This window comes from Astatotilapia calliptera, chromosome 4, assembly GCF_900246225.1.
Source record: "Astatotilapia calliptera chromosome 4, fAstCal1.2, whole genome shotgun sequence".
Classification (NCBI taxonomy): domain Eukaryota; kingdom Metazoa; phylum Chordata; class Actinopteri; order Cichliformes; family Cichlidae; genus Astatotilapia; species Astatotilapia calliptera.
The window spans coordinates 24,476,825-24,497,460 of record NC_039305.1 but is presented as its reverse complement, the minus strand read 5'-3'; the positions used below and the strand labels follow the sequence as shown (position 1 = coordinate 24,497,460).

Below are 20,636 nucleotides of genomic sequence, written 5' to 3'. Positions count from 1 at the left end.
GGTTTTAACTTAGGTTATTTGATCTAAAACTTCAGTGCGCGGTTGCAGGGATCAGCTGAAACAGATCGCTGGTACAGGCTGGTTAGTTATTTAATGGTTTCAGCTTAGTTTATTTTCTGTAAAACTTCAGTGCACGGTTGCAGGGATCAGCTGACACAGATCCCTTGCACAGGCTGGTTAGTTATTTAATGGTTTCAGCTTAGTTTATTTTCTGTAAAACTTCAGTGCACAGTTGCAGGGATCAGCTGACACAGATCGCTGGCACAGGCTGGTTAGTTATTTAATGGTTTCAACTTAGTTTATTTTATCTAAAACTTCAGTCCACGTTCGCAGGGATCAGCTGACACAGATCTCTGGCACAGGCTGGTTAGTTATTTAATGGTTTCAGCTTAGTTTATTTTGATCTAAAACTTCAGTCCACGTTCGCAGGGATCAGCTGACACAGATCTCTGGCACAGGCTGGTTGGTTATTTAATGGTTTCAGCTTAGTTTATTTGATCTAAAACTTCAGTGCACGGTTGCAGGGATCAGCTGACACAGATCGCTGGCACAGGCTGGTTAGTTATTTAATGGTTTCAGCTTAGTTTATCTAAAACTTCAGTGCACGGTTGCAGGGATCAGCTGACACAGATCGCTGGCACAGGCTGGTTAGTTATTTAATGGTTTCAGCTTAGTTTATTTGATCTAAAACTTCAGTGCACGGTTGCAGGGATCAGCTGACACAGATCGCTGGCACAGGCTGGTTAGTTATTTAATGGTTTCAACTTAGTTTATTTTATCTAAAACTTCAGTGCACGGTCGCAGGGATCAGCTGACACAGATCCTGGCACAGGCTGGTTAGTTATTTAATGGTTTCAGCTTAGTTTATTTGATCTAAAACTTCAGTGCACGGTTGCAGGGATCAGCTGACACAGATCGCTGGCACAGGCTGGTTAGTTATTTAATGGTTTCAGCTTAGTTTATTTGATCTAAGACTTCAGTGCACGGTTGCAGGGATCAGCTGACACAGATCGCTGGCACAGGCTGGTTAGTTATTTAATGGTTTCAGCTTAGTTTATTTGATCTAAAACTTCAGTGCACGGTTGCAGGGATCAGCTGAAACAGATCGCTGGCACAGGCTGGTTAGTTATTTAATGGTTTCAGCTTAGTTTATTTGATCTAAAACTTCAGTGCACGGTTGCAGGGATCAGCTGACACAGATCCCTGGCACAGGCTGGTTAGTTATTTAATGGTTTCAACTTAGTTAATTTTATCTAAAACATCAGTGCACGTTTGCAAGGATCACCTGACAAAGATCGCTGGCACAGGCTGGTTAGTTATTTAATGGTTTCAACTTAGTTTATTTTATCTAAAACTTCAGTGCACGGTTGCAGGGATCAGCTGAAACAGATCGCTGGTACAGGCTGGTTAGTTATTTAATGGTTTCAGCCAAGTTTATCTAAAACTTCAGTGCACGGTTGCAGGGATCAGATGACAAAGATAGCTGGCACAGGCTGGTTAGTTATTTAATGGTTTCAGCTTAGTTTATCTAAAACTTCAGTGCACGGTTGCAGGGATCAGATGACAAAGATAGCTGGCACAGGCTGGTTAGTTATTTAATGGTTTCAGCTTAGTTTATCTAAAACTTCAGTTCACGGTTGCAGGGATCAGCTGACACAGATCGCTGGCACAGGCTGGTTAGTTATTTAATGGTTTAGGTTTGGTTTATTTAATCTAAAACTTCAGTGCACGGTTGCAGGGATCAGCTGACACAGAATCGCTGGTACAGACTGGTTAGTTATTTAATGGTTTCAGCTTAGTTTATCTAAAACTTCAGTGCACGGTTGCAGGGATCAGCTGACACAGATCGCTGGCACAGGCTGGTTAGTTATTTAATGGTTTCGGTTTGGTTTATTTTATCTAAAACTTCAGTGCACGGTTGCAGGGATCAGCTGACACAGATCGCTGGCACAGGCTGGTTAGTTATTTAATGGTTTCAGCTTAGTTTATCTAAAACTTCAGTGCACGGTTGCAGGGATCAGCTGACACAGATCGCTGGCACAGGCTGGTTAGTTATTTAATGGTTTCGGTTTGGTTTATTTTATCTAAAACTTCAGTGCACGGTTGCAGGGATCAGCTGACACAGATCCCTGACACACGCTGGTTAGTTATTTAATGGTTTCAACTTAGTTTATTTTATCTAAAACTTCAGTGCACGGTTGCAGGGATCAGCTGACACAGATCGCTGGCACAGGCTGGTTAGTTATTTAATGGTTTAGGTTTGGTTTATTTGATCTAAAACTTCAGTGCATGTTCGCAAAGATCAGCTGACACAGATCGCTGGCACAGGCTGGTTGGTTATTTAATGGTTTCAACTTTGTTTATTTGATCTAAGACTTCAGTGCAAGTTCGCAGGGATCCACTGACACAGATCGCTGGCACAGGCTGGTTAGTTATTTAATGGTTTCAGCTTAGTTTATTTTATCTAAAACTTCAGTGCACGGTTGCAGGGATCAGCTGACACAGATCGCTGGCACAGGCTGGTTAGTTATTTAATGGTTTCAGCTTAGTTTATCTAAAACTTCAGTGCACGGTTGCAGGGATCAGCTGACACAGATCCCTGGCACAGGCTGGTTAGTTATTTAATGGTTTTAACTTAGTTTATTTGATCTAAAACTTCAGTGCACGGTTGCAGGGATCAGCTGACACAGATCCCTGACACAGATCGCTGGCACAGGCTGGTTAGTTATTTAATGGTTTCAGCTTAGTTTATTTGATCTAAAACTTCAGTCCACGTTCGCAGGGATCAGCTGACACAGATCGCTGGCACAGGCTGGTTAGTTATTTAATGGTTTCAGCTTAGTTTATCTAAAACTTCAGTGCACGGTTGCAGGGATCAGCTAACACAGATCCCTGACACACGCTGGTTAGTTATTTAATGGTTTCAGCTTAGTTTATTTGATCTAAAACTTCAGTGCACGGTTGCAGGGATCAGCTGACACAGATCGCTGGCACAGGCTGGTTAGTTATTTAATGGTTTCAACTTAGTTTATTTTATCTAAAACTTCAGTGCACGGTTGCAGGGATCAGCTGACACAGATCCCTGACACAGATTCCTGACACACGCTGGTTAGTTATTTAATGGTTTCAGCTTAGTTTATTTGATCTAAAACTTCAGTGCACGGTTGCAGGGATCAGCTGACACAGATCGCTGGCACAGGCTGGTTAGTTATTTAATGGTTTCGGTTTGGTTTATTTTATCTAAAACTTCAGTGCACGGTTGCAGGGATCAGCTAACACAGATCCCTGACACACGCTGGTTAGTTATTTAATGGTTTCAACTTAGTTTATTTTCTCTAAAACTTCAGTGCACGGTCGCAGGGATCAGCTGACACAGATCGCTGGCACAGGCTGGTTAGTTATTTCGTGGTTTCAGCTTAGTTTATTTTGATCTAAGACTTCAGTGCACATTCGCAAAGATCAGCTGAAACAGATCCCTGGCACAGGCTGGTTAGTTATTTAATTGTTTCAGCTTAGTTTATTTTCTCTAAAACTTCAGTGCACGGTTGCAGGGATCAGCTGACACAGATCCCTGGCACAGGCTGGTTAGTTATTTAATTGTTTCAGCTTACTTTATTTTCTGTAAAACTTCAGTGCACAGTTGCAGGGATCAGCTAACACAGATCCCTGACACACGCTGGTTAGTTATTTAATGGTTTCAACTTAGTTTATTTTCTCTAAAAATTCAGTGCACGGTTGCAGGGATCAGTTGACAAAGATCGCTGGCACAGGCTGGTTAGTTATTTAATGGTTTCAACTTAGTTTATTTTATCTAAAACTTCAGTGCACGGTTGCAGGGATCAGCTGACACAGATCGCTGGCACAGGCTGGTTAGTTATTTAATGGTTTCGGTTTGGTTTATTTTATCTAAAACTTCAGTGCACGGTTGCAGGGATCAGCTAACACAGATCCCTGACACACGCTGGTTAGTTATTTAATGGTTTCAACTTAGTTTATTTTCTCTAAAACTTCAGTGCACGGTTGCAGGGATCAGCTGACACAGATCGCTGGCACAGGCTGGTTAGTTATTTAATGGTTTAGGTTTGGTTTATTTAATCTAAAACTTCAGTGCACGGTCGCAGATTTCAGCTAACACAGATTCCTGACACACGCTGGTTAGTTATTTAGTGGTTTCAGCTTAGTTTATTTGATCTAAGACTTCAGTGCACGTTCGCAAAGATCAGCTGAAACAGATCGCTGGCACAGGCTGGTTAGTTATTTAATGGTTTCAGCTTAGTTTATTTTATCTAAAACTTCAGTGCACGGTTGCAGGGATCAGCTGACACAGATCGCTGGCACAGGCTGGTTAGTTATTTCGTGGTTTCAGCTTAGTTTATTTTGATCTAAGACTTCAGTGCACGGTTGCAGGGATCAGCTGACACAGATCCCTGGCACAGGCTGGTTAGTTATTTAATGGTTTCAACTTAGTTTATTTTATCTAAAACTTCAGTGCACGGTCGCAGGGATCAGCTGACACAGATCGCTGGCACAGGCTGGTTAGTTATTTAATGGTTTCAGCTTTGTTTATTTGATCTAAAACTTCAGTCCACGTTCGCAGGGATCAGCTGACACAGATCGCTGGCACAGGCTGGTTAGTTATTTAATGGTTTCAGCTTAGTTTATTTGATCTAAAACTTCAGTGCACGGTCGCAGGGATCAGCTGACACAGATCGCTGGCACAGGCTGGTTAGTTATTTAATGGTTTCGGTTTGGTTTATTTTATCTAAAACTTCAGTGCACGGTTGCAGGGATCAGCTAACACAGATCCCTGACACACGCTGGTTAGTTATTTAATGGTTTCAACTTAGTTTATTTTCTCTAAAACTTCAGTGCACGGTTGCAGGGATCAGCTGACACAGATCGCTGGCACAGGCTGGTTAGTTATTTCGTGGTTTCAGCTTAGTTTATTTTGATCTAAGACTTCAGTGCACGGTTGCAGGGATCAGCTGACACAGATCGCTGGCACAGGCTGGTTAGTTATTTTGTGGTTTCAGCTTAGTTTATTTTGATCTAAGACTTCAGTCCACGTTCGCAGGGATCAGCTGAAACAGATCGCTGGCACAGGCTGGTTAGTTATTTAATGGTTTCAACTTAGTTTATTTTATCTAAAACTTCAGTGCACGGTCGCAGGGATCAGCTGACACAGATCGCTGGCACAGGCTGGTTAGTTATTTAATGGTTTCAGCTTAGTTTATTTGATCTAAGACTTCAGTGCACGGTTGCAGGGATCAGCTGACACAGATCGCTGGCACAGGCTGGTTAGTTATTTCGTGGTTTCAGCTTAGTTTATTTTGATCTAAGACTTCAGTGCACATTCGCAAAGATCAGCTGAAACAGATCGCTGGCACAGGCTGGTTAGTTATTTAATGGTTTCAGCTTAGTTTATTTGATCTAAGACTTCAGTCCACGTTCGCAGGGATCAGCTGACACAGATCGCTGGCACAGGCTGGTTAGTTATTTAATGGTTTAGGTTTGGTTTATTTTATCTAAAACTTCAGTGCACGGTTGCAGGGATCAGCTGACACAGATCCCTGACACACGCTGGTTAGTTATTTAATGGTTTCAACTTAGTTTATTTTCTCTAAAACTTCAGTGCACGGTTGCAGGGATCAGCTGACACAGATCGCTGGCACAGGCTGGTTAGTTATTTAATGGTTTCAGCTTAGTTTATTTGATCTAAAACTTCAGTGCACGTTCGCAGGGATCAGCTGACACAGATCGCTGGCACAGGCTGGTTATTTATTTCGTGGTTTCAGCTTAGTTTATTTTGATCTAAGACTTCAGTGCACATTCGCAAAGATCAGCTGAAACAGAACGCTGGCACAGGCTGGTTAGTTATTTAATTGTTTCAGCTTAGTTTATCTAAAACTTCAGTGCACGGTTGCAGGGATCAGCTGACAAAGATCGCTGGCACAGGCTGGTTAGTTATTTAATGGTTTCAACTTAGTTTATCTAAAACTTCAGTGCACGGTTGCAGGGATCAGATGAAACAGATCGCTGGCACAGGCTGGCTAGTTATTTAATGGTTTCAACTTAGTTTATTTTATCTAAAACTTCAGTGCACGGTTGCAGGGATCAGCTGACACAGATCGCTGGCACAGGCTGGTTAGTTATTTAATGGTTTCAGCTTAGTTTATTTGATCTACAACTTCAGTCCACGTTCGCAGGGATCAGCTGACACAGATCTCTGGCACAGCCTGGTTGGTTATTTAATGGTTTCAGCTTAGTTTATTTGATCTAAAACTTCAGTGCACGGTTGCAGGGATCAGCTGACACAGATCGCTGGCACAGGCTGGTTAGTTATTTAATGGTTTCAACTTAGTTTATTTGATCTAAAACTTCAGTGCACGGTTGCAGGGATCAGCTGACACAGATCCCTGGCACAGGCTGGTTAGTTATTTAATGGTTTCAACTTAGTTTATTTTCTCTAAAAATTCAGTGCACGGTTGCAGGGATCAGTTGACAAAGATTCCTGGCACAGGCTGGTTAGTTATTTAATGGTTTCAACTTAGTTTATTTTCTCTAAAACTTCAGTGCACGGTTGCAGGGATCAGCTGACACAGATCGCTGGCACAGGCTGGTTAGTTATTTAATGGTTTCAGCTTAGTTTATTTGATCTAAAACTTCAGTCCACGTTCGCAGGGATCAGCTGACACAGATCTCTGGCACAGGCTGGTTGGTTATTTAATGGTTTCAGCTTAGTTTATTTGATCTAAAACTTCAGTGCACGGTTGCAGGGATCAGCTGACACAGATCGCTGGCACAGGCTGGTTAGTTATTTAATGGTTTCAGGTTAGTTTATTTGATCTAAGACTTCAGTGCACGTTCGCAAAGATCAGCTGAAACAGATCGCTGGCACAGATCCCTTGCACAGGCTGGTTAGTTATTTAATGGTTTCAACTTAGTTTATTTTATCTTAAACTTCAGTGCACGGTCGCAGGGATCAGCTGACACAGATCGCTGGTTAGTTATTTAATGGTTTCAGCTTAGTTTATTTGATCTAAAACTTCAGTCCACGTTCGCAGGGATCAGCTGACACAGATCGCTGGCACAGGCTGGTTAGTTATTTAATGGTTTCAGCTTAGTTTATTTGATCTAAAACTTCAGTGCACGGTTGCAGGGATCAGCTGACACAGATCGCTGGCACAGGCTGGTTAGTTATTTAATGGTTTCAGCTTAGTTTATTTGATCTAAAACTTCAGTGCACGGTTGCAGGGATCAGCTGACACAGATCGCTGGCACAGGCTGGTTAGTTATTTAATGGTTTCAGCTTAGTTTATTTGATCTAAGACGTAAGTGCACGGTTGCAGGGATCAGCTGACACAGATCGCTGGCACAGGCTGGTTAGTTATTTAATGGTTTCAGCTTAGTTTATCTAAAACTTCAGTGCACGGTTGCAGGGATCAGCTGAAACAGATCGCTGGTACAGGCTGGTTAGTTATTTAATGGTTTCAGCCAAGTTTATCTAAAACTTCAGTGCACGGTTGCAGGGATCAGCTGACACAGATCGCTGGCACAGGCTGGTTAGTTATTTAATGGTTTCAGCTTAGTTTATCTAAAACTTCAGTGCACGGTTGCAGGAATCAGCTGACACAGATCGCTGGCACAGGCTGGTTAGTTATTTAATGGTTTCAGCTTAGTTTATCTAAAACTTCAGTGCACGGTTGCAGGGATCAGCTGAAACAGATCGCTGGTACAGGCTGGTTAGTTATTTAATGGTTTCAGCCAAGTTTATCTAAAACTTCAGTGCGCGGTTGCAGGGATCAGCTGACACAGATCCCTTGCACAGGCTGGTTAGTTATTTAATGGTTTCAGCCAAGTTTATCTAAAACTTCAGTGCGCGGTTGCAGGGATCAGCTGACACAGATCCCTGGCACAGGCTGGTTAGTTATTTAATGGTTTCAACTTAGTTTATTTGATCTAAAACTTCAGTGCACGGTTGCAGGGATCCGCTGACACAGATCGCTGTCACAGGCTGGTTAGTTATTTAAATGGTTTCAGGTTAGTTTATTTGATCTAAGACTTCAGTGCATGGTCGCAAAGATCAGCTGACACAGATCCCTGACACACGCTGGTTAGTTATTTAATGGTTTCAGCTTAGTTTATTTTCTCTAAAACTTCAGTGCACGGTTGCAGGGATCAGCTGACACAGATCGCTGGCACAGGCTGGTTAGTTATTTAAATGGTTTCAACTTAGTTTATCATAAAAAACTTCAGTGCACGGTTGCAGGAATCAGCTGAAACAGATCGCTGGCACAGGCTGGTTAGTTATTTAATGGTTTCAGCTTAGTTTATCTAAAACTTCAGTGCACGGTTGCAGGGATCAGCTGACACAGATCGCTGGCACAGGCTGGTTAGTTATTTAATGGTTTCAGCTTAGTTTATCTAAAACTTCAGTGCACGGTTGCAGGGATCAGCTGACACAGATCGCTGGCACAGGCTGGTTAGTTATTTAATGGTTTCAACTTAGTTTATCTAAAACTTCAGTGCACGGTTGCAGGAATCAGCTGACACAGATCGCTGGCACAGGCTGGTTAGTTATTTAATGGTTTCGGTTTGGTTTATTTTATCTAAAACTTCAGTGCACGGTTGCAGGGATCAGCTGACACAGATCGCTGGCACAGGCTGGTTAGTTATTTAATGGTTTCAGCTTAGTTTATCTAAAACTTCAGTGCGCGGTTGCAGGGATCAGCTGACACAGATCCCTTGCACAGGCTGGTTAGTTATTTAATGGTTTCAACTTAGTTTATTTTATCTAAAACTTCAGTGCACGGTTGCAGGGATCCGCTGACACAGATCGCTGGCACAGGCTGGTTAGTTATTTAATGGTTTCAACTTAGTTTATTTTATCTAAAACTTCAGTGCACGGTCGCAGGGATCAGCTGACACAGATCGCTGGTTAGTTATTTAATGGTTTCAGCTTTGTTTATTTGATCTAAAACTTCAGTCCACGTTCGCAGGGATCAGCTGACACAGATCTCTGGCACAGGCTGGTTGGTTATTTAATGGTTTCAGCTTAGTTTATTTGATCTAAAACTTCAGTGCACGGTTGCAGGGATCAGCTGACACAGATCGCTGGCACAGGCTGGTTAGTTATTTAATGGTTTCAGCTTAGTTTATTTGATCTAAGACGTAAGTGCACGGTTGCAGGGATCAGCTGACACAGATCGCTGGCACAGGCTGGTTAGTTATTTAATGGTTTCAGCTTAGTTTATTTGATCTAAAACTTCAGTGCACGGTTGCAGGGATCAGCTGACACAGATCCCTGACACACGCTGGTTAGTTATTTAATGGTTTCAACTTAGTTTATTTTCTCTAAAAATTCAGTGCACGGTTGCAGGGATCAGTTGACAAAGATTCCTGGCACAGGCTGGTTAGTTATTTAATGGTGTTACTGACTACTAATTGCCAAAAAGCTGAGTTCTGTCTCTCTGTGTTCACATATTCCAACTGCGCGCTAAGCACTTTTGGAAACTACCCAAAATCTACACTTCCGTTCTACCCCCTCCTAATGCGGCTTTTACTATTCACTCTGGATGCAAGAAGCTCCCTTTTATGCAAGGAATTCCAGTAAATAAAAATCAGTGTTGCAATGGGGTAGAGCTGGGCGATATAAGATTTTTTCATATCACGATATGTTTTTTTCATTTCAGGCGATAACGATATCTATCACGCTAAATAACTATATTTGTAAGATTTAAATGTGCCGTTGCTCACAAGTAAAATGTGAAATAATCAGCAGCTTGTTTTTATTTAAATATTTATTTCCCATAATAAGTTCAACAGGGTAGATGTACTTAAGGAACATGAGACTTTTTCAGATAAATAAAGGCAAATATTGCAAACTACACAAAAGGCAGCCGCTAAAGCGTTTAAGTTTCAAAATAGAACAAATGAAACAGACTAAATTGTCAATTCCACTTAGAAACAAATTATTAATTCTAAAAATAAATCTTAGTTTGTTTTACAGAAGAACAGACAAAACTGACTAACTTTTGTCAATATCAAATAAACTGAGAACTAAAAGGAAATTCTCAATCTCTCCTTGTTGTATAGCTTAGCTTTTCAAACAGTTTTAACAGTTACTTTAGTCTGACAAAAGCCGAATGACGAATTAGCGCTTCCAGTCAGAGACTGAGGCTACGTCCACACGTGCACGGGTATTTTTGAAAACGGAGATTTTCCGTTTTCGTTTTAAAAAATATCCACCCTGGCCGGAGTTTTTAAAAATCTTCGTTTTCAGTGACCAAAAACGCTGTTTACGTGTGGACGAAAGGTGCAAACACATAGAAAAATCTGCGTTTTCAAAAATACCCGGGTACCTGTGGACGTAGCGCATGCACCAGTTTATTGTATTTCCAGACTTGCTTTCGGCACAATTTACAGTGCACGCTACTCTGTTTTTTGTCAGACTTGAAATAGCCGAAATACCTTCACACTACGGAACTTCTATGGCTCTTCCGTTCGACAATCTCTCCGGCATTGGAACCATCATCTGTTTTCTCTACTTAATTTGGATTGGCTGTTCTTTTTTTTTTTTTCTTTTTTTTTTAAAGAGGACAAGAGCGGCGAGGTCTATCGCGATAGTTTAATTTTTCTAGCGAGAAAAAGTTATATCGCGATACATATCGTTATCATTCTATCGCCCAGCTCTACAATGGGGCAGCAACCTAAGTAGAGAAGGCCCCGCGCAACACTCCCCAGCCACCTCCTCCAGCTTGTCCAGATTATCGTCCTGGGTCTTCGACTAACGGACTGACTCTCCTTTCCAGCACCCTGGCATACTTTCCCAGGGAGGCTGAAAACCCCCTATAGTTGGAACCAATTTATGCAGAATTCCATAATTTGTATTGTGGAGATAATCCATCCACAATACGAGGTTAGTCATTAATATACTGCAACAACATTGGAATAGAGCAGCTGCAAGAGAATTCAACATTAATGATTCAATGGTACGGAAGGGGAGGAAGCAAGAAGAATGAGTTAAGTTTCACTTATCTGACTCTTTTGTTTTGCTTAATGCGCCTTATAATCCGGTGTGCCTTACTGTATGAAAACATACAGAGCCCCTCTGATGACATGGTCCAAAAAATAAATAAATTGTGGCCACAAAATACTACTTCATGCCCTCGAAATACTATTTCGAGGGCACGAAATAGGTATAACGTGCACACGAAATGCTAATTTGTGGGCACGAATTGAGTATAATGTGGCAACGAATTACGCATTTGTGGCAACGAAATAGATAACGTGCGCACATCATATTGATACAATTCCTGGACAGCTGCGTAGAGACATAAGCATAGCGTAAGCTAAACCTATACACCATGGACAGAGACAGTATGATTGAGTTTGATTTTAGGCTGGGAATGAGCTACAAATACATTTTGAAAAGCCTGGCAATGCAGGAACCATTATTACGGAGAGGCATTTAAACAGGATATTGAGAGCCCAGTTGCTGTTACGGTCTGTGTGGCAGACCGTGGGTGTGTGGGGAAGGAGGACCCAAGATGCAGGAGTAAATAGTACACAATAAATTCCCCGTGCGTCTCCTTCTCAGTGCCCGTGCTCCATGTCTCCGTTCCCGTGAAACTTGTGCTCGCTGCTCTCCCGTTCCCGCACTCCTGCTGGAAAACCACAAAGGCAGCCGTTAACCCACAACTCAACAGCGATACTTAGCATGAACTGACTTTGCTGGAAACACTGACGGGTAGTTACTCAATGATCCAGCGTCGAGGAGCTCTGAGCCACACTGCTTTGTAGCTCCTCTGACGAGGCTTGATCAGCGCCAGGTGTGTGTGGAGATCCTTGGGTGTGACCGGTCAACTGGCAGGGCCACACCCACCAGGCCTGAAGATGCCTGTCACAACCACGCCCACAAACACACACACCTGCCAAAACACAAACATGGAGCGCAGGAAAAGCAACAGAGCAGAACACACCCATGTAATATAATAATAATAATCATCATCATCATAGTCCATACTGCTCACAGACCCAGAGTCCCTGGAACCGGGTCCGTGACAGTTGCTTTACAGACGTAAGTATGACCTGGACGTCGGGATAGATTTTATTGTCAACCAACTGCAAGGGCCTGGGAAGGATCACGGTTATTGGTCAAGTGTTTTGTGCCCACAAATTAGCATTTCGTGTGCATGTTATACCTATTTTGTGCCCTTGAAATAGTATTTCGTGGGCACAAATAAGTATTTCGTGCCCACGAAGTAGTATTTTGTGGCCACAATTTATTTATTTTCTGGACCATGTCATCAGAGGGGCTCCGTGAAAACAGACCTGTTCATCGACAGTGCGCCTTATAATCCGGTCCGAAAAATACGGTAATTAAACAAAACTCGAAAGGAACTCATTACAGCATAAATTCCACCTGAAATCCTGGAAATACATGATCACTTATCTCTCTTAAGAAAGGCCATTGGACATTTTCATTTTGATGGGCTACTGTCAAGACAAAGAAATATCTCCTTTGCTATATATGTGCTATATGTAACTTTTTTCTTCTTCTTTTTTTTCTTTTTTTTGTTGCTCCTCACTCATCAGCACTAATGCTTAAACACCAAACCTTTAATCACCCAAACACTGATACATGTCAAGGCATCCACAGTCACACATCCATCAAAACCATAAATTCATTATTACCCTTTCTCAACAGATTTTCACCAAATGCTACCAATGCACAATTTGTTGGGATAAAAAGTCACCGTTGGCTTCCTTCTCAGGTCTGACAAAAACAGTCTAACATCCAACTGTTGCTTACAGAAGAGAGTTCCTAGTCTTTAAACATAAAATACGACCACTGACTACTGACTGACCCTGCCCTGCAGAGCTACTCTCTGGTCTCAACTGTCTGCTGTGTTAGGGTGGTCTTCTAGATATTCATTATGCCTTTTCCTGTGTTTTGTTTTTAAATTAATTAATTAAGGAATTTAATCTGGCACATTTATTTATCCCGCAACAAGAATTGGACAAACTCTCTTTTTGCCTTATACAGAGGTCCCTCGCTATAACGCGGTTCACTTTTCGCGGCCTCGCTGTTTCACAGATTTTTTTGTGCAGTTTTGCATGCTGTTTTTTTTTTTTCTTTTTTACAGCGCATTGTGTTCTGCGTCCTGATCAGCTGTAGACCATTGTCAAACAATCTCCTCCGTGCCGTGTCTCCTGTACAGTACAGAATGCATTCCACTTGTCAAATTTACATAAATCTTTGATTGCTAGCAGTGTGACTCTGAAGTGCTGCACTGTATGTTTGCAAGTTTTCTCCCCAACAAACACAACAATGTCAGCGAAACGTTTTGCACCGTCAAAGGCAGCTGCGGTAGCACCCAAAAGGCAGAGGAAGATGCTAACCATCGCACAAAAAGTTGGACTTCTGGACTACTACTTCCGTAGCATTTATTCATTAATGTTGAATTCACTGGCTATTCCCATGTTCTGGACATGAAAACAGGCTTTGATCTTTGGTTTCATTCTATAATACTGGACTTATTTTGTTTTATATTTACAACATACAGATTTTTATTGCTTTATCGTGTTTGTTTTTAATGCTACATAGTGAAGAGTATTTATATCATTTTAAGCTTCTTATTTGTAAATTCTGAACAGGATTAGTAAGACATGGAGGACCAAGAAAAACCCTTGCAAATAACTATCCAACTGATGAGAATATTGGAGGATTTGTCACATGAGGAGTTTGAAAAGTTCAAATGGATCCTGCAGCAGGATGAAGTCTATCCAATCCGAAAGAGACATTTGGAAAAAGCAACCATAATGGACACAGTGGATAAGATGAAGGAGATGTACAATGAAGGCTTAGTGAAGAAAACAATTGAGGTTTTGAAAGTGATGGAAAGGAATGACCTGCTGCAGAATTTAGAAAACTTGGCATCAAAAGGTAAGAAGAGAGAAAATAAACACACTAAACTGACGTACATGTGTAATTAATGTTCAGTTTGCTTGAAGACTTACTTGTGGTTCCTAAAGTTTCCAAAAGTAAAATGCAACACAGAGCTTTCAGTTTTCCATCCCCAATATCACATGATTAATCTATCATGTCAAAATTATCTTTAATCATCTGCACATCCAGTGCCATGCTTGAGTGTAATATATGTAAAAAATATTGTGGTTTACTACAGTTATGTCAGGGTTATTTGTAAGCTTTGTTTTTTCATTTATAAAACTTAATATTTCTTGAAGCAGGGTTGACACAGTCACACTATAGAACATTTTTGGGGTTTGGCATCAAGTTTTAAACATTTTATAATGAAAACAGGTTTTATAACAATAGACCCATGTAAAACAGAAAATGTCTCACCATTTACAGTAGTTCAACTGATGCTACTAACTGAATAAAATTTTATCTTTTAAGACTATAAAACTGCCATGTCATGTCAACAACCAGAGTACAAAATGAAGAAAAGCAGCTCACTTGCAATCATACCAAAAAGTAAGTACATCCCATCTAGTGGTAACAGGAAGTGTCACGTCTTGTACTTTGTTGTGCTCCTCCTCACAGGTTTACAATATTCACCCAAAATGCAGTCTGAATACACTTAAGACTTTAGTGTGAAAATTCTAAGTTTTAATTTAACAGTCACAGTCATGAAACGTGGCACGCTCCTCGGAGGCCATAAACACTTTCATTTTTTTTAAATCATGCCTGTGGTTTGGGCAAATTGGCTCTATAGCACCACCTACAATATTTCAGTGAAGCAAGGTCTGAGTTCAATCTAAAGGTCTTGGCAAGGCTTTTGACTTTTCATTAAAAGTAGTACATCACAGTTCATTCACCACAAAACAACACTTTAAAAATATATCAAATTTGAACTGGCCACTCTGTTCTAAATGTCTCAAATTTGACAATGTAGGGTCCTTTAGTTCAGTTGATGTTTGTTACTTTTAGGTTTGTGCACAGTCATATTGACTTGCAGATTCTGAACCATTAAATTAATTACTTTGAAATATTGGCTTTTTGTCATATCTCATTTAACTGAACAGCTCTTGTCATGATGTTGATTACTAGAGTAGCAGAATATAAATAATATGCTGTATGCTGGTACTACAGCAACACAACACAATGAATGATCACATTAAAATTGCCAGGAATTCCACCACTTAACTTCTGATAAGTTTAATCCATTAACTGTAAACCAATGTAGCTGACAGCCCTAGGAAGCTGGTTAAAAATATCAACAGGGTAAAACAATCACTGACACAAGCTGTGGCCAACATTATATTGTTAACACTTTTTGTTCACCACAAAAAATTTTATTTATTTTTTTTCATTCTGTGTTGTTATGCTCTGATTTCTTCAGTATATTTAGCATACTTAAAAAAACAAACAATGAAAGACCAATTAAATTGAGTAGATATGTACAAATGTTTGAGCAGAACTATAACATTTTCCATGATGTAGTAATCTGTTCCTCTGTTAATCTCTTAAACCATTGCCGATCTACAGGTACCCTCAATATGGATGAGACTGAATACAAGGATAAGGTTTGAAACGCTCATTTATTTTGTAAAATTCACAAGGTAAAATGTCATTGTTCTCTCCAACAGTAAATACAAAAATTGATTTATTTGCAGGAGTCATTTGAGTTTTCTGAAGAAATCTGCACAAGGAAACAACATAAGAGAGAATCTAAAGAGCTTGGAAAGAAATGCATCTGCTGTTCTTTTGATTTCTTGAAAACGTTTCACCTCTCATCCAAGAGAAAGAAACATAAAAGAGAAGCTAAAATACTACTCAGAAGACTTCACCTTAAAGACAAATTTCAACAGAAGATGTCACCAGCAGACTTCCTTGAAATAGGTCCCCCTGTGAAACAGAGCTATGACACATTCGAGGAAGATTTAGCTCATACTTTTCTTCAGAGGATGATGATCTTAGACTACAGAGCCAGATATATTCTTGTAAGACAAGACAATCCTGATATGAGCGGTTCACAGTCTGTTTCAGTGTCTGACTTCCAATCAGTGATGAAATCAAAACAGTCACATGTGCATCCAATGGATGTTCAGATGGCAGTATTTCACTGCTCAGACAGTTTTCTGAAGCAGAACCTGGTTACAAAGCTATCCCAGTGTCAGTACGCCTTACTTTTGCTTGTCCCTGACCCAGTCACAATGGATATTGAATGTCCTTTGTGGACACTCAGGCAGATAACAAAAACATGGAAGAAAACTCACATCAAGGATAATTCAGATGCTATCACCATGAAGACAATGCCCATCTGCAAAGCTGAGACACCCATGGTGTTTTTCTTTCGCCTGGGTTCACTTCCAGTGTCAAAATCTCAGCTCATGAACACTGTGATCAATGACCGTCACAGCACCTTCTTCCACAGGAACTGTCCAGGTAGCACCAAATCTCGCCTGCTGATGGATGGTGTGGCAGAGATTGCCTGGTACTACCCTGCTGGAAAACCCAATGACTCCTTCACAGACTGCACTGCCTTTTGTAATCTTCATGGTGATGCTCTGTCATTTGAAAAACAGCGCGAGATACTGACAGAAAAATCTTCAGTCACTGTTGTTCTTGTGCCGACTCTGGAAAAAGGCCAGAAAAGTACCACAGTAATCCAAGACGTTTTCAAGTCACCAAATCCTTTGATTATTCTCATTGCTGATAATGATTGTGGTGCAGTTCAAGTGAAAGATGGAAAATACAAAATGGGTGTGAAAGACAGAAGTCAGTCAGATGTTTCTGAAGGATTGAAAGGAATTATCAGAGAGATTTTATCTGGACCTCATAGATCCTTCCAGCTTGAAATCATGGCCAAGGTCCCTGGAGTCAGAGTGGATGAAGATGATGAAGTCTGTCAAAAAGGGAAGTCTGCTGCAATGAAAACAGTTAATATGCTTCAAAAGGAGGAAAATTCAAAGATCAAAGATACATTTCTCCCTTGTCAAGGCGATCTGTGGCATGAGTGGTGCAGAATAAATAAAGAGCTGTATAACCTTAAAGGAAACACTGAGCAGGAAAAAAGTCAGAAACAACAGCAGCTGATGCAAATAAGACAAAATCAGTGCAAAGCTTCATGTAGTGAACTGATGAAGTCATTCACAGAAAGCCTCTTGTCTTTGCCATCAAAAGAGACATCAAAAGAGAAGGAGTACTTCCTGAAATGGACTCAGATCTTAATAGATGCCCTAACCAGTCATGAGATATCTTCAATTATCCAAAGCTATGATGAAAAGTGGACTGAGCTCTTGACTCTGAAGAGGAAACACGACAAATCTGATCTGTTAACAAGCAAACAAACAGAGCTTGAACAAATCTCCAAAACATTGCAGTCTGCAATGTTTGGCCTGGAGCACATCTTCAGAGAAATGGGACAGATCTATGAAGCCCATAGAGCAGTACAAACAGCGAGTAGTCACACTGAGTGGGTTAAATATCCTGAACTGGCTGCAGATCTGATGATTTCAGGACACCCAGTGGAGCTGATGGATGGTGATGCAGGTCATGTGCCTCTAACATGGATCTCTAGTCTTTTAGATGAAGTCATCAAGAAACTAGGCGACCAGAGAGTTTTTGTGTTGTCAGTTTTGGGCGTACAAAGCAGTGGAAAGTCAACAATGCTGAATGCCATGTTTGGATTGAAGTTTGCAGTGAGTGCAGGCAGGTGCACCAAAGGTCAAAGTCAAAGTCAACTTTATTTGTCGATTCTGCCACATGTACAGGACATACAGAGAATAGAAATTGCGTTACTCTCAATCCCTAGGTGCCTTCATGCAGCTGGTCAAAGTGTCAGAGGAAATCAAGAAAGACTTCCAGTTTGAATATGTTCTAGTGGTGGACACTGAAGGACTGCGGGCTCTTGAGCTGGAAAGTAATGATACTCTTCATCACGACAATGAATTAGCAACATTTACCGTTGGTCTGGGAAACATGACACTGATCAACATCTTTGGTGAGAATCCAGCTGACATGCAGGATGTCCTGCAGATTGTTGTTCAGGCTTTCATGAGGATGAAGAAAGTTAAACTTTCTCCCAGTTGTGTGTTTGTTCACCAGAATGTGACAGATATCGCAGCTGCTGAGAAAAACATGGATGGGAAAAGACGCCTACAAGAAAAACTGGACCTGATGGCTCAGCTAGCTGCTAAAGAGGAAGTGTGTGATGCTGAGTGCTTCAGTGACGTCATTGCCTTTGATGTACAAACAGATGTGAAATACTTTGCTCAGTTATGGGAGGGAAGTCCACCGATGGCTCCTCCAAATCCAGGCTACAGTGAGAGCATCCAAGAGCTGAAGAACATCATCCTGTCTAAGGCCAAACAGTCTGCTGGGATCACTCTCTCACATTTCAAAATCAAAATTCATGACTTGTGGAATGCCCTGATGAACGAATACTTTGTTTTCAACTTCAAAAACTCACTAGAAATTGCAATTTACAGAAAACTTGAGGTTGAATATGGGAACTGGACCTGGGTCCTGAGGAGCAACATGCTGACTATTGAAAACCAGCTTCACACCAGAATTGAAAATAGGGGACCTGACAAGATTGAGCGTAGTTATATTTTTAAAGAAATGAGCAAAACATCTGAAAAAATCAAAAAAGATATGTTAAAGTACTTTGAGGATGACAGAGACAAAGAAATACTGGTTCAGTGGAGAGGCCGATTTGAAAATAAAATAAAGGAGTTCCAAGAGGAACTGGTGATTGGAACAGAAAGAAAACTGGATGAAGTTATTCAGCAGAAGACAGCTTGTAAAAAGCTGGATGATAAGAAGAAAGAATTTGAGAACAAGCTGCTACAAAAGAGCAAAGAGCTTGCTCATCAGTTAAAAGACAAACCAAAAGATGACAGGGAACTTCAAAAACAGTTCGATGGTGTTTGGAGCGACTTGGTGAGAGAATTAACTAGAGATACACAACCCATTAAGGACATCAATCTTGAAGATGACCAGGCAAATATCCTTCATATCCTTGGTTTCGAATGGAATCTCATATTTGAATGCAAAAAGAATGGCAGATACAAAACAATATCCCAGGTCGGTGATTACACTGACTACGTAGTCCTTCGCAAGCACCAAAAAACAACAGAACAGAAGTTTGCCAGGCAAGTGTATGAAAAACTAAAATATCAGTTTAAAGGACTTCTTGAGCATGCAGACCAGCAACTGATCATATCACTAATAACCAATGTTGAAAACCAGTCTCTTGATGCCATTATGAAGAAACCTGTAGCAACAAGAGGCTACAGTCCAACTTACTTACAAGAAGTGGCCCAAAATGTTCAGCAGACAGTGACACAGTTTGAACAAAACAAGAAGTATGCTTTCAAGAAGGAGTTCACAGTTGATCTCTTATTGTATGTGTTTGACAGGGCAGCCATTTGGCTTTCAGAGTCTCACAAAAAATTCACAGTGAAAAATGATGCACACACTTACTTGGAAAGCAAGAAAACACAATACTACAACATTTTTAGAAGCTTCTGCAAAGGAAACTCAGCTGCTGTTGTGTTTGGAGAAATGATCTGTGAAAAACTGAAGGTTTCCATTGTTGAAGCAGTCTGTAACAAGACTGCCATTGATCTCGCTGGAGAGATGAGGTGCAATCTCCCAGCATTCAGTGGGAACCGACTGAACTTAGAGAAACATTTGTTGAAGTCACTTGCAGAGAACGAGGACTTTGATGCTTTCATCACCTACATCCAAAGTCCAAGGAAGCAAGTAGAAGCTTTTATCAGTGAGAGAGTAAACATGTACATGTTCAGAGAATACAAAGAAAAAGCTCAAAATATACTCGGGAAAAATGTGGATGGGATGCACAAGTTTGTCTGTCAAGCTTTGATTGAAGCAACAAATAAAGTCAAAACACAAAGAGGAGACACAGACATGTGGGCAAAGGTGTTTTTCAGTTTCCTTAAAGATGAACTGACTCTTGAATCTGTCTATTGTCAAAACTTCAGGGACATAAACAATTTAGAATTTCTTAAAGAAGAGATTGAGAAAGGTCTTGTGTCAATAAAAAAGGAGATGAGTAAGTTTAACTTGGATAAGATGGAGGAATTCAGATGGAACCCTGCTAAAATCCTCATCGATCAGCTGTGTAACTGTTGCTGGGAAACCTGCCCGTTTTGTGGAGCTGTTTGTACCAACACTATTAATTACCACAGTCCTGAAGATCACAGTGTCCCCTTTCATCGATCTTTAGCAATCAATGGTACGAGCTACAGAAACAATGAGATAATGGATATTGAGTTCTGCACAACAGTGGTTGGAAGTGATAAAAGTTTTTACCCTAATGAAGAGTCGGATGATAGGGTTCCCTATAAAATGTACAGAACAGCCGGCAAACCATATGAAAACTGGAGAATTACCCCTGATGAGTCCAAGTTGAAGTACTGGAAATGGTTTGTGTGCCGATTTCAGGAGGAACTGGAAAAGTACTATGGTGTAAAATTCAAAGGGGATGTTGAGATTCCCAGTGAGTGGAAAACACACACTAAAGAAGATGCTATTAAAAGTCTGGGTGAAATGTGGTGAATAAGTCACCACAGTTTTGACGCTGCTGAAAATCATAACAGCATTTTTCATTTGATTATTCACAAATTAAACTGTGTAATCA

General features: G+C 40.8%; 1 protein-coding gene across 1 annotated transcript in view; it reads left to right on the top strand.

The window, feature by feature from the left end:
- Positions 1-20,554, top strand: part of LOC113021132 (interferon-induced very large GTPase 1-like) — a 240,720-nt gene extending 220,166 nt beyond the window's left edge. Inside the window, exons 7-8 of the mRNA XM_026165603.1 lie at positions 15,769-17,695; positions 17,784-20,554. Coding sequence (XP_026021388.1) covers positions 15,769-17,695; positions 17,784-20,554 — 4,698 coding nt within the window. The remainder of the gene's footprint in view (positions 1-15,768; positions 17,696-17,783) is intronic.
- The last annotated feature ends 82 nt before the right edge of the window (positions 20,555-20,636 follow it).